We start from the raw sequence: 14,206 nt of genomic DNA on the forward strand, positions 1-14,206 counted from the left end.
ATGGCCTTTAATGCCTTGTATAACGGGGTCACCAATCACGACCTGGTGAAGTCGCTCGCCCTGGACCCAGTAACCACCATACCACACTTACTGGACCGCTGCTACCAGTACGCCAACATGTTTGATATCATGAAGGTGAGGAAAGCGGTGGATGCCAAGGCTCCAGAGAAGAAGAGAGCGAGCAACAAAGATGAGAAGAAGAAAGATACCAAGAGGGCGAGGTCAGATCGAGACCAAAGCCCAGATTACACCTCCCTTAACACCAGTAGGACCAAGATCCTAATGGAGGTGTATGATCAGGGTTTGCTGCAATGGCCCAGGCCGATGTTCTCTAGGCCTGAGGATAGAAACAAGAACAAGTACTGCAAGTTCCACAACGATGTCGGTCATGACACCGAAGACTGCAGACAGTTAAAGAGAGAAATTGAGGACGTAATACAGAAAGGCCATCTGAGGCGCTATGTCAAGGAAGATGGAAAAGATAACTCCAGAGGTCGTGAAGCTGCAAGGAACGACCATAGGAGAGAAGATAGAGCCCGCAGAGGAGATGATCGAGATCGTCGTGAGGACCGAAGCGATGATCACAGAGAGGTCCAGAGGAACCAGGATGATGCCAACACCTCCACAGCGCCTACCATTCTCACCATCCTGGGGGGACCAGGGCAGGAATCATCACGCAGGGCCAAGGCGAAAGCACGGTTCGTAGCAATGGCCAAGATGCCTGAGAAGAAGGTGCGAATCGAGCCCGGGATCACGTTCTCTGATGAGGACATGGAGGGGCTGAGCTGGCCACACGACGATGCTGTCGTGGTTCAGGCGATTATAGCCAATCGTCCCGTCCACAGAATCTTGGTAGACATAGGGGCATCAGTGGACATGCTGTCATATGATGCCTATTGATAGTTCGGGTTCGAGCTAAGCACGCTGAAGCCCGAGATTGCACCCCTATATGGGTTCTCAAGTGCACCAGCCCCAATCGAGGGGTCAGTAAAGCTTCTGATGACAGTGGGGACTGCCCCTTGTCAAAAAACCATAAAAGTGAATTTTATGATGGTTCGGGTCGCGATAGCCTACGACGTCATTCTAGACAGACCCAGCTTGAACGAGTTGGGGGCAATAGTCTCCACTAAGCATTTGAAGGTTAAGTTCGCCACCCCTAATGGCATAGGAGAATGCCAAAGAGAGCAGAAGAAGGCTCGAGAATGTCATGCCGCTTTTCTAAAGTAGATCAAAGGCAATTGTAGGGGAATAGCCTACACAGTGGAGGTCGCGCATAACTGCGAAGGTGATAAACGCTACCAATGAGGCGAACCGGTTGAAGAGCTCGTTGAAGTAGCGCTGGAAGAACAGGACCCCACGAGGACTGTCAAAATCGGGTCCCTGTTAAAAGAAGAGGAGGCGACAGAGCTCACCTCGTTCCTCTAGAGGAATAAAGATGTGTTCGCCTGGTCAGTGGCGGATATGCAAGGCATACCACATCACATTGCAAAGCATGCTCTGCACGTGGACCCAGCGAGAAAGCCAATCCAGCAGAAAAGGAGAATGTTAGCCCCCGAGAGGTAAGCTGGGATGAAGGAAGAAATAGAGAAACTCAAAGCATCTGGCTTCATCAGAGAGGAGTAGTTCCCAACGTGGCTCGCTAACGTGGTGATGGTCCCCAACCCAAATGGAAAATGAAGGATGTGTGTGGACTACACTGACCTCAATAAAGCATGCCCCAAGGACGAGTATCCACTGCCGAGAATTGACCTCCTGATAGATGCCATGGTAGGGCATGAGAGGCTAAGCTTCATGGACGCTTATTCAGGGTATAACCAGATCCTGATGAAAGAAGGAGATGAGTCATACACAACGTTTCATTCAGACCAGGAGAATTTCTATTACTTGGTGATGCCCTTCGGCCTGAAAAATGTAGGGGCGACCTATCAGAGAATGGTGAATACGCTATTCCAGGCTCAGATCGGCAGAAACATGGAGGTGTATATGGACGATATGCTGGTAAAAATCATAAGAGCGCAAGACCATCTGGATGACCTGGATGAGGCATTTCAAGTGTTGCGAGCTCACTAGATAAAATTAAACCCGACTAAGTGTGCCTTCAGGGTTAGCTCGGGGAAGTTCCTGGGTTACATGGTGTCCCAAACAGAGATTGAAGCCAACCCAGCCAAGATCAAAGCTATCCAAGAGATAGCCTACACAGTGGAGGTCGCGCATAACTGCGAAGGTGATAAACGCTACCAATGAGGCGAACCGGTTGAAGAGCTCGTTGAAGTAGCGCTGGAAGAACAGGACCCCACGAGGACTGTCAAAATTGGGTCCCTGTTAAAAGAAGAGGAGGTGACAGAGCTCACCTCGTTCCTCTAGAGGAATAAAGATGTGTTCGCCTGGTCAGCGGCGGATATGCAAGGCATACCACATCACATTGCAAAGCACGCTCTGCACGTGGACCCAGCGAGAAAGCCAATCCAATAGAAAAGGAGAACGTTAGCCCCCGAGAGGTAAGCTGGGATGAAGGAAGAAATAGAGAAACTCAAAGCATCTGGCTTCATCAGAGAGGAGTAGTTCCCAACGTGGCTCGCTAACGTGGTGATGGTCCCCAACCCAAATGGAAAATGAAGGATGTGTGTGGACTACACCAACCTCAATAAAGCGTGCCCCAAGGATGAGTATCCACTACCGAGAATTGACCTCCTGATAGATGCCATGGTAGGGCATGAGAGGCTAAGCTTCATGGACGCTTATTCAGGGTATAACCAGATCTTGATGAAAGAAGGAGATGAGTCATACACAGCGTTTCATTCGGACCAGGAGAATTTCTATTACTTGGTGATGCCCTTCGGCCTGAAAAATGTAGGGGCGACCTATCAGAGAATGGTGAATATGCTATTCAAGGCTCAGATCGGCAGAAACATGGAGGTGTATATGGACGATATGCTGGTAAAAATCATAAGAGCGCAAGACCATCTGGATGACCTGGATGAGGCATTTCAAGTGTTGCGAGCTCACTAGATAAAATTAAACCCGGCTAAGTGTGCCTTCAGGGTTAGCTTGGGGAAGTTCCTGGGTTACATGGTGTCCCAAACAGGGATTGAAGCCAACCCAGCCAAGATCAAAGCTATCCAAGAGATGAGCCCGCCCAGGACAGTTCGTGAGGTGTAGAAGCTGAATGGAAGGATTGTAGCGCTAGCACGGTTCGTGTCGCGATCTGGAGACAAGTGTCTACCATTCTTCAAGACTCTAAAGAACTTGAAGGATATCAGGGGCTTCGCGTGGATCGACAAATGCCAAAAGGCCTTGGTAAGAGAATCCGCCACTATTAGCACGTCCAATCCCCAAGAAAGAATTGCTACTATACTTAGCCACTTCAACCATAGCGGTGAGTGCGACCTTGGTAAGAGAAGAAGAAGGGGTGCAGAAACTGGTGTACTATGTAAGCCACGTGCTACTAGATGCCAAAACCCGCTACCCACAGATCGAGAAGCTCACGTTCACTCTGGTGAAAGCAACCCGCAAGTTGAGGCCGTACTTCCAAGCCTACCCCATGTTGGTCATGACTGACCAACCATTAAAGAAGGTACTCTATAAGCCCGATGTATTTGGAAGGCTGACCACATGGGCAGTAGAACTAAGTGAGTACCAGATCGAGTACAGGCACGAGACGGCCATAAAGGGCCAAGCCTTGGCTGATTTTGTGCTTGAGTGCACACAGAACACAGACGTGGCAGACCAGGGAGACCAAATGGAAATAGAGTCCAGTCTCGAACCATCCTGGACTATGTTTGTGGATGGAGCGAGCAATTTGGAGGCTCAAGGAGCGGGCTTCATCCTAACAAGCCCAGAAGGCTTCAAGATTCAGTTCGTGTTGCACTTCAAATTCCCAGGGTCAAATAATGAGGCAGAGTACGACGCATTGATAGCAGGCCTGAAAACGGCCAAAGCCGTCCAAGTCAAAAGGTTGGCAGTACAAGCTGATTCACAGTTGGTTGTGAATCAAGTCAACGGGCACTATGAAGCAAAAGATGACCGCATGGCAGCATACCTTCAGGTCGCCAAGAAGTTGGTAAGCTCGTTCGACGTGTTCGAGATGAGCAGGGTGCCCAGGAATGAGAACAAAAAGGCAGACGCGCTCTCACGCCTGTCAATAGAAGCGCTAGCTCAGCTGGACGGGTCAGTATACATTGAACAGCTATCAGAGCCCTCCCACCAAGCCCGAGAGGTTACGTCGATCGAGGATGAGCCCAGTTGGATGGACCCATCGTCGCCTACCTAAGGGAAGACGTTCTGCCAGAAGATAAGATTGAGGCGCATAAGGTTCGAGGTCCCGTAGCTCGATACACGCTAGTGGAAGGTGAACTGTACAAGAGATCAGTATCGGGACCGCTGTTGAAGTGTCTGACCCCCACACATGCCCTAAACGCCTTGACCGAAGTACACCGAGGCATATGTAGCAACCACATGGGGGGCGCCATCTGGCTTATAAAGTGCTAAGGGCGGGGTTGTACTAGCCAAACATGCAGAAAGAAGTAATCCAGTACGTAAGGAGGTGTAGGCCCAAAAGTTCGCATCCATACCCCTCCAACCTGCCACGGAGCTGACCTCGATACTCAGTCCAATCCCATTCGCTATATGGGGAATGGACATTCTGGACAACTTCACTTCAGCCTCAGGAGGAAGGAAATACCTAGTGGTCGCGGTGGATTACTTCACCAAATGGGTAAAAGCAGAGCCAATAGCAAAGATCACGCGACCACAAATGGAGAAGTTCTTCAGGGATAAGGTCATTCACAGGTTCGGGCTACCAAAAATATTGGTGACAGACAAATGGCTACAACTCAATAACCTGCATCTCAGGGCTTTCTGTGCTCAATACCACATAGAACTAAGGACGACTTCAATGGCTTATCCACAGGAAAATGGTCAAGCAGAAGTCACCAATCGCACCTTACTGGCGGGGATTAAAAGAAGGTTAACCGAGGCAAAATCAAAATGGGTGGATGAGCTCCCCAGCGTCTTATGGTCGTACCGAACCATAGTTCGAACGCCCATGGGGGAGAGCCCATTTCAGCTAGCTTATGGGATAGAGACCCTAGCCCCGGTCGAGGTATTAGCGGGCTCGCTCACAAGCCTCCACTTCAATGAGAGGACCTACCAAGATGGGCTGAGGGCCAACCTAGACTTTCTTGATGAAGTCAGAGAGGACGTGTTGATGAGAAACGTGGCCTACCAGCAAAGAATGGCTCATTATTATAATTCCAAAGACAAGGAGAGAACGTTCAGAGCTAGTGACTTAGTACTGCGCAAGGTGAGCGCCTCCCAACCTCAACAGTAAGGCAAGCTGGACACGAATTGGGAAGGACCATATATGGTCTCCAAGCAAATCAGGTCAGGCACTTATCGCTTGAAGACCCCGGGGGCAACAAGATACCACGACCATGGAATTCAGAGAATTTGAAAAAATTTTACCAGTAAGGTCGTTGTAAACTGTTGGTCATGATTAATGAAATATCAGTTCGTGCTTGCAATTTTATGTCTACAGTTCTTCTACAATTGACACTCACGATTTCATGTTAGCCCAATAAGGTCACCCCAGAAAGACCAGCTCCTCACGCTGGCACAAAAGATTGACCTCTAAGGTCAGCACAAAAGACTGACCTCTAAAGGTTAGCACAAAAGTAACGAGGATACACTAAAGGTAGCGAGATCGCGACTTAAGGAAGTACAAAAGAAAGAACGAGCTCAAAGTTAATTAAAAAAGAACGAGCTGCAACACTTGGACAAAAATTGCTTTCATTGACAAAGATGCTATTTACATTTTAAAAAAAAAAAAAAAAAGATAGTACAAGAGAGAAAAGAAAAAAGCTACAATGTCTTCAACCGTCGGCTAGAGGAAGATCTGAGGCCACAATGGCCGAAGGAGAATCAGCAGGAGGAGGATCAGCTGGAGTGGTCGCACCGACAGGAAAGACGCCAGGAGCAGGGGGGTCAGTTGGAGCAGGGAGGCTGCCCTAGATAGCTGGGTCTTCAGGTGGTGGAGCAACAGGCACTTTTTGAGTCGCAGGTACTAGAGGGACATAGTACTTAAAGCCCAAGAAATCATAGCTCGGGATCCCCTGGAGAACATACTTCACAGTGTCGTTCACACTGCCCCTATAACCCTTACGGGCCTGCTCCTTCAAGTGATCCCTCAACTCTTCAAAATCCTTGAAGGCCTCTAAGGCTTTTTGGACAGCCTCCTCGATTAGCTTGGATTGTCAAGCTTGGAGATTAAGCAGGTCTTACTGGATGGATCCAATCTTTCACTTCTCCAGCTCGTGATCTCTCTTATCCTATTCCAACTACTTCTCCAGCTGCTCCACTCGGTCAGTGAAAGACTTGACCATCTCCTGGTGATCCTTGGCCGCAGTCTCCCACGTGGAGATCCTAGTCGAAGTATTCATGACCTGGTCCTCTACGACCTTCCTCTTCCTCCTCTCCTCCTCGCACATCGCAGCCCAGGCTCTCCATCCTGCGACGAAGCTCGCTCACCCCTGGAGTGACCTAAGAAGATGGTACAATGTCATAAAATGTCCTCTTAGAAAAAAGAAATAAGGGAGCCAAGTTCGAGGCTTACTCGGGCGTAGTCCAGTGCAAACGAGTCTGCCAGCTCTTTGTCGGACTAGGCAAGACGTCCCATTGGAAGCTGAGACGCTTTTTCCCCTTTGGAGGGGGCAGGCCCTTCTTGCCCTTGTCAGTTCCCCCCTTTGTGGAGTCTTGGGGGGCTTCCTTTGGGGCCTTCTCACCCAGCGCTGCCTTCTTAGGGGGCCCGTTGAGCTCCACCACCTAGTCCAGAGCCCCTTCCTCTCGGGGCCTCTTCTCCTTAAGAGGAGCTTTTGGGGCATGGATTTGGTGAGCTTCTCCACCTTATCCTTGCCCTTATCCACCTGCCCCTTGCCCTTGGAGGAGGACGCCGCTTTCCCTCAATTGGAGGTCGCTGAGCCCCCAATGGTGATGCCCGTATTGGAACGGGTCTATCTCTTGGACTTCTTCTCCAAGGCACGCTGTCTCCCCTCCTCTGCCTCCTCGTGGAACTTGCCCAGGTCTGGCGCATAGTCCACTGAAAAGAAAGCAAGCACGAGTCGACACTTGGTTCACAAATATGCAACTAAAGAAAAGAGGAAGAAAGGATAAACTACGAGGAAGAGAACTCACCTCGCTGCCGCTGAGCTCGGCCGTGCTTGACCAACAGAGCCTCATCTGTTAGGTCACGCACATCGCAAGTCATGCCTTATACTCACATATCAAGAGATCGCTGGTTATATGAGCTCAGCATGGGGACTCTGTTCACGGACTTCAGCCGCACCTACTCCCACTCAGTCTTGAAGGGGTCGCCTAGGATTCGTGCGAAGAAGAAGCGGTCCTTCCACTTCTTTACGGACTGAGGCATGTGGCTTATGCACTCTACAAACTTCTGTGGGTCCTTTGCACCGTGCAGGGCCACATAGAACGACTTGTCGGTGGTCTTCTTCAGGTGGAAAAAATAAACAAACAGTGCCCATGAAGCCTTGCGGTCGAGCTGGGCAAAGAATAGGTAGAAGCCGAAGATCTACGTCTAGGAATTCACCACCAACTGACTAGGGACGATGGTATAGTAGCGGAGCAGCTCCACTATGAATTGGTGGATGGGAAAACGGAGGCCGTTCTAAAACGCGACCTCGTACAAGCATAAGGTGCCAGGCCATGGGGTGTTCGCCCTCTCTGCCCTAGTGGGGACCCACGTCTCCACCTCAGAAGGGAACCGTACTGGGCCCTCAGAGCTGCCAGGGATCACTCCATTATGATGCTCTCAAAGGCAGCCACAGAGGTGGGTCTTATCTGGACTCCCTCCTCCTCCACGTCGTGAGCGTCGTCGCCTTCGACGGTGCGCTCCTCCAAACCTTCAGCAGGGACTCGTGTACCCCCACTAGATTAGGAAGAAAAAGCCTGGGCTAGACGACTAGAACCCTACGGGCTCGACCTCAGAACAAGAAGAAGACATGATTGAAGAAACTTACTGACGGTAAAATGCTAGAAGTTATGTGAAGGAAAACACGGCTCGAGCAGAATACATCGCACAAGCTCGTAAGGCAGAGTCTGAGTGAAGAAGCTTGAGAGTTGTCGAAGGAAATGTCAGTCGCCGAAGCAAAATGCAGTGGCAGAAAGCAGCAACGAGAGGAAGCAAGAAGCAAGAGACTCAGATTCGCCAAGTTTCAATAAAGAGTTGCAGTGGGGAATGAAGCCCCAGTTTATAGATGAAGGGTAGAAGAGGGAACGTCCTCGAATCCAACTGGCGAAGACAAGTCCATCATAGGACCGAGGACAGCGACGTTGGACCTACCCAAGATGTAATAAAGGCTAGGCCACGTGGCCAAACCGCAATGGGCAGCTTAGCGCAATAGGGATCGAGCGATGGTAGGCTTAGCCCAGCCCTCATAATGCTTACGGATATGCAGCTGTTCGAGTATGGAACGTCAAGCGTCGTAGAGCCAAAACGGTGAGAGTTCATATCGAGGTGCCTTTATGGCTTCAGCCACATGTCAAACAATGGCTGGAACGTCAAGTCGCGCTCAGCCGTCAATGTGTCAGGCCTACGCGTGTGAGAACAGACGCCAAGGAATTTGAATCAATTTAACTCCCCAGAATGCCAACGTCCAGGGGAGTGGGGGGCTCATGATGGGACAAAGGACCAGGCATGACGAGAACGAGCCAGTTCGGTCGCGAGTCTAAGATAGTGGTCGTGTCTAGTCAAGCGTGAGCTAGCGGGCTCCCTCGGTTCGTGTGAAGGACCAAGCTATGAGCAACATACAGAGCTGGGCGCCAGGTCACACCCAAGCTCACACCTCCACTAGGGCACAACGCGCTCTCTTATAAAAGACAACGACCTGGCCACAACCAGATGTAGGAGGGACGACCTCCATACCTCGTATAAGCAACGCAAGATTTATCGTGGGCCAACCTGGCTTGAGATTCTCGTCCACGTCACGCCTAATCTAGCGCGTGGGAAGTTATGGATAAACATTATCCCACATTTCACTCTGAAACGGTCTCACTCCACTCCGAGAATCCAGCTTACCTATTTGGGCACGATTCTATCTCTCAACCACCTTTAAGTAAGGGAGGTAACACTAAACGCAATCATCTGAATTCTCTTTGAATTGACGGTTGCATAGAGATCTAACTTAAGCATCGGAGTGAGATCACCGGCGATGCCCTGTCTTCTCTGCTAATCTTTATCTTGCAGGCAGAGCTCGCTCCAACAGGTTTCTTGATGTAATAGAGTGCAATTTGTGTTTAAATGATGGGTATGAAACCATTGGTACATCTGACCTCTTTTAATTGAAGGCAAGGATGCATATGATCTGACACTTGTTAAAGAATATGATATAGCAGGCATTCATTTGATCACTTGAACACAGTTGTTGTCTTCTAAATCAGAAGGAATCAAGATCAGAAGTGTTGATGTACACTGATCAACGGTCACTATTACACCTCTATCAAACATGAACATTACAACACACATACATTTTCATCTCTACATAGCACTTTATATACATTTTTACTGTAATCTGTCTAAGGTTCAATAACTCCGAATTGAATACAAGGATCAGTGTTCATTGATCCCGATCCCACGAATCATCTTGGAAATGCCTAGGAATCGGTTAGACTCCCAAGTTTATTGTCCAAAGATTTTCACTATCGTAACCAATCAAATAGAAGAAAAAGATGTTGATGCTTCGGAAGGTGAATCAAAGTTGCTCCTTTTATGCGACTGGATACCCATTTGGAGTCCATAGCCGAATGGGTACAACGGGTCATAATGTTGGTCTCCGAAATTCATGGGCAGCTGGTCAACCCGGCGGAACCATGTCCTTGGAAGCCTACCTTGGAAATCATAATGTCCGAATACAACATCAGCAATCCCTAATCCAGCCTCAGTACCCGGCAGCCAAGCAGCCACCAATGCCTCCATCATGTCTACATACGGCTCTATCACAATGGGTCGACCCGACACGATGATGACCAGACATTTCACCTCACTGCACACTGTCTTGATTGTCTCCTCACCATCGAGTGCTAGCCTGAGCTCCTTGCTGTCCCCATGTAACTCTGCATAGGGTACCTCGCCAACAACCACGATAGCGTAGGTTGAATCCTGGTTCTCATCAACATATTTCTTGTCAGGTTTCTCTTGGAACACAACCCGAGTCCGCTTGCTGACTGCCTTCTTTATTCCTTCAAGGATTGTTGTTCCTTTGGTGATGTTGCCTGAGTTGCCTTGCCATGTTAGAGTCCATCCTCCACATTGGAGGCCTATGTTGTGCGCATGGGAACCGACCACCATAATCTTAGGGGCATTCTTGTCCAATGGAAGCATCTTATTCCCATTCTTCAACAACACCAAGCTCTTTCTTACTGCTTCTCTTGCTAATTTCCTATGCCTCTGTGTGTGGGTCTCAGAAGAAGATAAAAAGAAGTTAAAAACCTAAAAGGGAACACAACACAATCTTTTTTAATGACGGAAATATCCTTAGTAATAATGAAAATGATTCAATAATAATATAATTTGGGTTTTGAACAGACCTTGTGTCCAACCATCTGAAGAAGGGATCGATCAACCATGGGCTTCTCGAACAGTCCGGCGGTGAACTTCACCCGTAGGATTCTTCTCACGGCATCGTCAATCCTACTAATCGGAATCTCACTGGATAACACGAGCTTTGTCATGTCTGTGAAGAATCGTCGATATTTGAAAGGGATCATGACCATGTCGATCCCGGCATTGATAGCTGCCTTTAGGCTCTCGTTGTAGTGTGAACCTGGTGGGTTTGTGATCTTATCAATTGCTTCCAAGTCTGATATGAGCATACCCTGTAACAATGTAATGACTCTTGAACGATCAGATTTGAATACTCAAAAGGTTGAAATCGATTAATAATGGATTTGGTTTGTATCAAGTGTCAATGAAATGGACCAAATTAAACCGGAAACAATTAACACCCTTGATATTATATATATATATATATGGGAAAGTGAACATCGCCCAATCGAGATCGACATCGTGCAGCCGCTTGTCACCACTGCATCTTGACATAGGGGCACTTGAAATGACAGTCACACACACTCGAACCCTCGAAATGACCAGATGTGCGACCATCATTTCATGCACCCTTGTGTCAGGACTCAAGACACACTTGTTTTTTTGGTGATACCTGAAAGGACATCTCTTGTTTGAGGATGCGAGAGAGGAGGAAAGCGTTGGTGTGCATCTTGATGCCGTTCCAGCTGGAGTAAGAAGCCATCACCGTTGACACCCCCATGGTGATTGAGTCAATATAAGGCGTCATGTGGATGCGGTACAAGTCGTTGTAGGTGGTCACCGTGTTGTCCTCGTCGACCCCGTCTTGTGTCCCACCATCGCCCGCGTAGTGTTTTGCGCAAGCCAAGACGTTTCTTCCCCTGTCAGAGATCCATTCAAAAATCACTTTATCATGATCATCCATTATCATCACCGTCCGATAGTAAGACTAGAGTCAACGTAGATAAGTCACACCAAAGCATGAATTTTCATGGGCCCTACACTAATAAACCTAACACATAGAGACATACACGTGAAACAATTGCATCGCCACCTTTGAAAGTAGTTCCACTTATTATAATAGTAAAACCACAAACTGTGGGACCCTGATATTTTAATTTTGATGTTAATTAATGATGTGATGGAATCGACACTTGATCCACCAAAGCAGTGAGTAAATCAGCCGCAACATACCATTCAACTGGAATCTTTCATATCACAGATCTTCAGTTACTGATTTGATTGGGAAATGATGAGATAGAAGGGGGTAAAAATGGGAACAAAAAAAAAATCGTACCCAGGGGCAAGGAAGGGGTAACCGAGGGTGTGATTGTGTGAAGGGTAGCCTTGTAGGCCCAGTATGAACTTGGCCATGCTTCTCACGATTTGAGTATCCTCACTATAGCTCTCGTAGCACCGGCCCCACCGTGGATCCCTACACACCTGCAGTCACACACAAACAAACCCCTCCCATTAATGGATATTATGACAAAATAATCTGCAATATTCGAATGAGTCCAAAAATTGCAAACTGTTTCCATCGGAAGGACTCTGTATTAAATGACGGATTTGCCCTTATCCTGAATGGTTAATTAGTGTGAGAGAGAGAGGGAGAGAGAGAGAGAGAGAGAGAGACTTACAGCAACGCTGGGAGCGTAAGCGTATGGAATTCCAGTGGCCCGAACCTCCAAGGCAGTGGCTCTTCCGATCCTCACCATTAAACCCTCATCTCTTCATTATAAAATTAAGCAAAATAAATAAACCCTCAATAATGATGTCAAGTTTCTGCCACTCAGACGCTCTCAGTCACAGAAAGAAAGAGAGAGAGAGAGAGAGAGAGAGAGAGAGGGAGAGAGAAAGAGAGAGGAAAAGAGAGAGAGAGTGAAAGGGCAAGAAAACGTGACCTTGCAGCTCCAAGGCCGATGTTATGAGGAAAGAGGGTAGCACCAAAGACGTTATTGTGGCCATGGACGGCGTCGACGCCATAAAGGATTGGTATCCCAAGTCTAGTTGACAAGGCAGCCTTCTGGAACCCATCGATCATGTCCGCCCACATCGTTGGGGTCGTGTCTGGGCTTGGAACAGTTATTGCGGTGTTCAACACACTCCCTGAAATTGAATGCATTGGTCATGAAAAAAACACCCTCATTCATCATTTCTTGGAATTCAAAAAATGCAAAGATAATTAAATTATAAATTAAAACTATATGTAGATATAAGATACATTGAGAGACAAATTAACCTATTGAATGATTTATAAGAACGTTAGGAGAGGCAACGGTTATGTCGATTTGGGCCATTTGACCGATTTTTTCTTGAGTTGTCATGCGAGAGAGGAGATCTGATATTCGATCTTCAATCGAGAGTCTTGGATCCAGGTAAGGAACTTTAGTCGTCTTTGCTGAAATAACAGAAGAGAAGAAGAAGAAGAGGACGAGAAAGAGAAAGGAGCAGAGGTGGAGAGATGAGCAATAGCGATCTGCATGGCTAGAGGAAATTTGGTTTTTTGGGGATTTCGTCACCTTCATGTCTCCCATGATCATTAATTCTCTCTCCTCCTGAAACCCTCTTATTGATTCAACACACCTTTACTAGTTTTGGCTTTAAATATATTTACGTAGGAGCTCATCCGTCCAGATGTTTACTGTGGATCTGGGAATTTGGAATCCAAATATTCCCCTTGGCCAAGGAGGATAATTACTCTTCTGTGATGCTGATTGAAGGACACCTGTCCGAGGTAATACGTAAACAATAGTCACGTTAATTTCTTTCGCTGTATTCTTTTTTGTTTTTTTCTTTCATTCAAGTAATGCAAGTGATTAAAATAATTATTTTAATCAAAAGAATTGTTATGTTCATGCTTTGTTTTTGTATGTTCCTCGGGTTTGGAATAAGGAAGCTCATGCATGAGACCACATGCAGCTTTAATTTGATGTTAATACTAATCTTTCTCTTTTCAATAATAAGGCCTCGAAATGATTAAAATAAAGGGTAATTATTATCACTATCCTACACTTACCTATATGTACTAAAATTATTTTATCTTAAACTTTTTTTCTGAAACTACCTTGCTTTTAAACTTTTACATCTTCTTGTACCCTCATGCTTTTAAATACTCAAACTACCCTTCCTTTTCACCTAGTAACCTTTAACCTACCATTCTTTTTCTATTTTTTACTATTTTTGTTATTAAAAAATGAAAGCACCCACTCGCTTCTTCTCTCTCCCATTTTTTACTCCATTTGTTTTTTTTTTTTCTTCAATTTTTTTATTTAATTATTTTTTTTTTCAACATTTCATCCTCATCGCTCTTCTTTGAATAGATCATGCTTCTAAGTATCGGTATTGTATCGCCTGTATCGGGCGATACGTACCAGTTTTGCTAGTCACCGATACCGTATCGATAGCACGGTACGGACAAAGGGTAAAATGATCAAAAAACTTATTTTTTAAGGAGATTCAGGGGTAATTTTGTCCAATACAACCAATCCAGGCCGATACCATATCGGTATCATATTGATTTTGCAGGTTACCGGTACCTGTTCCGATATCGTGCACTAAAACTATGGAACAGATCGACACTCTTCAAAGCACCCCATTGCTTCTCTCTCTTCC

The 14,206-nt window shown here is 47.0% G+C and overlaps 2 protein-coding genes across 2 annotated transcripts; one reads left to right on the forward strand and one right to left on the reverse strand.

Moving 5' to 3' along the window:
- Positions 1 to 900, forward strand: LOC122665909. The gene has a single exon (XM_043862039.1). It carries the CDS (start codon positions 1 to 3, stop codon positions 898 to 900), a length of 900 nt encoding a protein of 299 aa, XP_043717974.1.
- Positions 901 to 9,694: 8,794 nt separating this feature from the next.
- On the reverse strand, positions 9,695 to 13,095 carry LOC122663734 (beta-glucosidase BoGH3B-like). The gene is made up of 7 exons (XM_043859372.1): positions 12,834 to 13,095; positions 12,496 to 12,700; positions 12,232 to 12,322; positions 11,889 to 12,034; positions 11,226 to 11,472; positions 10,597 to 10,884; positions 9,695 to 10,456 (listed from the first exon to the last, which is right to left on the reverse strand). Exons 1-7 carry the CDS (start codon positions 12,916 to 12,918, stop codon positions 9,722 to 9,724), a joined length of 1,797 nt encoding a protein of 598 aa, XP_043715307.1. The 5' UTR covers positions 12,919 to 13,095; the 3' UTR covers positions 9,695 to 9,721.
- Positions 13,096 to 14,206: the final 1,111 nt, after the last annotated feature.

The sequence above is a fragment of the Telopea speciosissima genome, chromosome 6 (assembly GCF_018873765.1).
Source record: "Telopea speciosissima isolate NSW1024214 ecotype Mountain lineage chromosome 6, Tspe_v1, whole genome shotgun sequence".
In the NCBI taxonomy this organism is placed as follows: domain Eukaryota; kingdom Viridiplantae; phylum Streptophyta; class Magnoliopsida; order Proteales; family Proteaceae; genus Telopea; species Telopea speciosissima.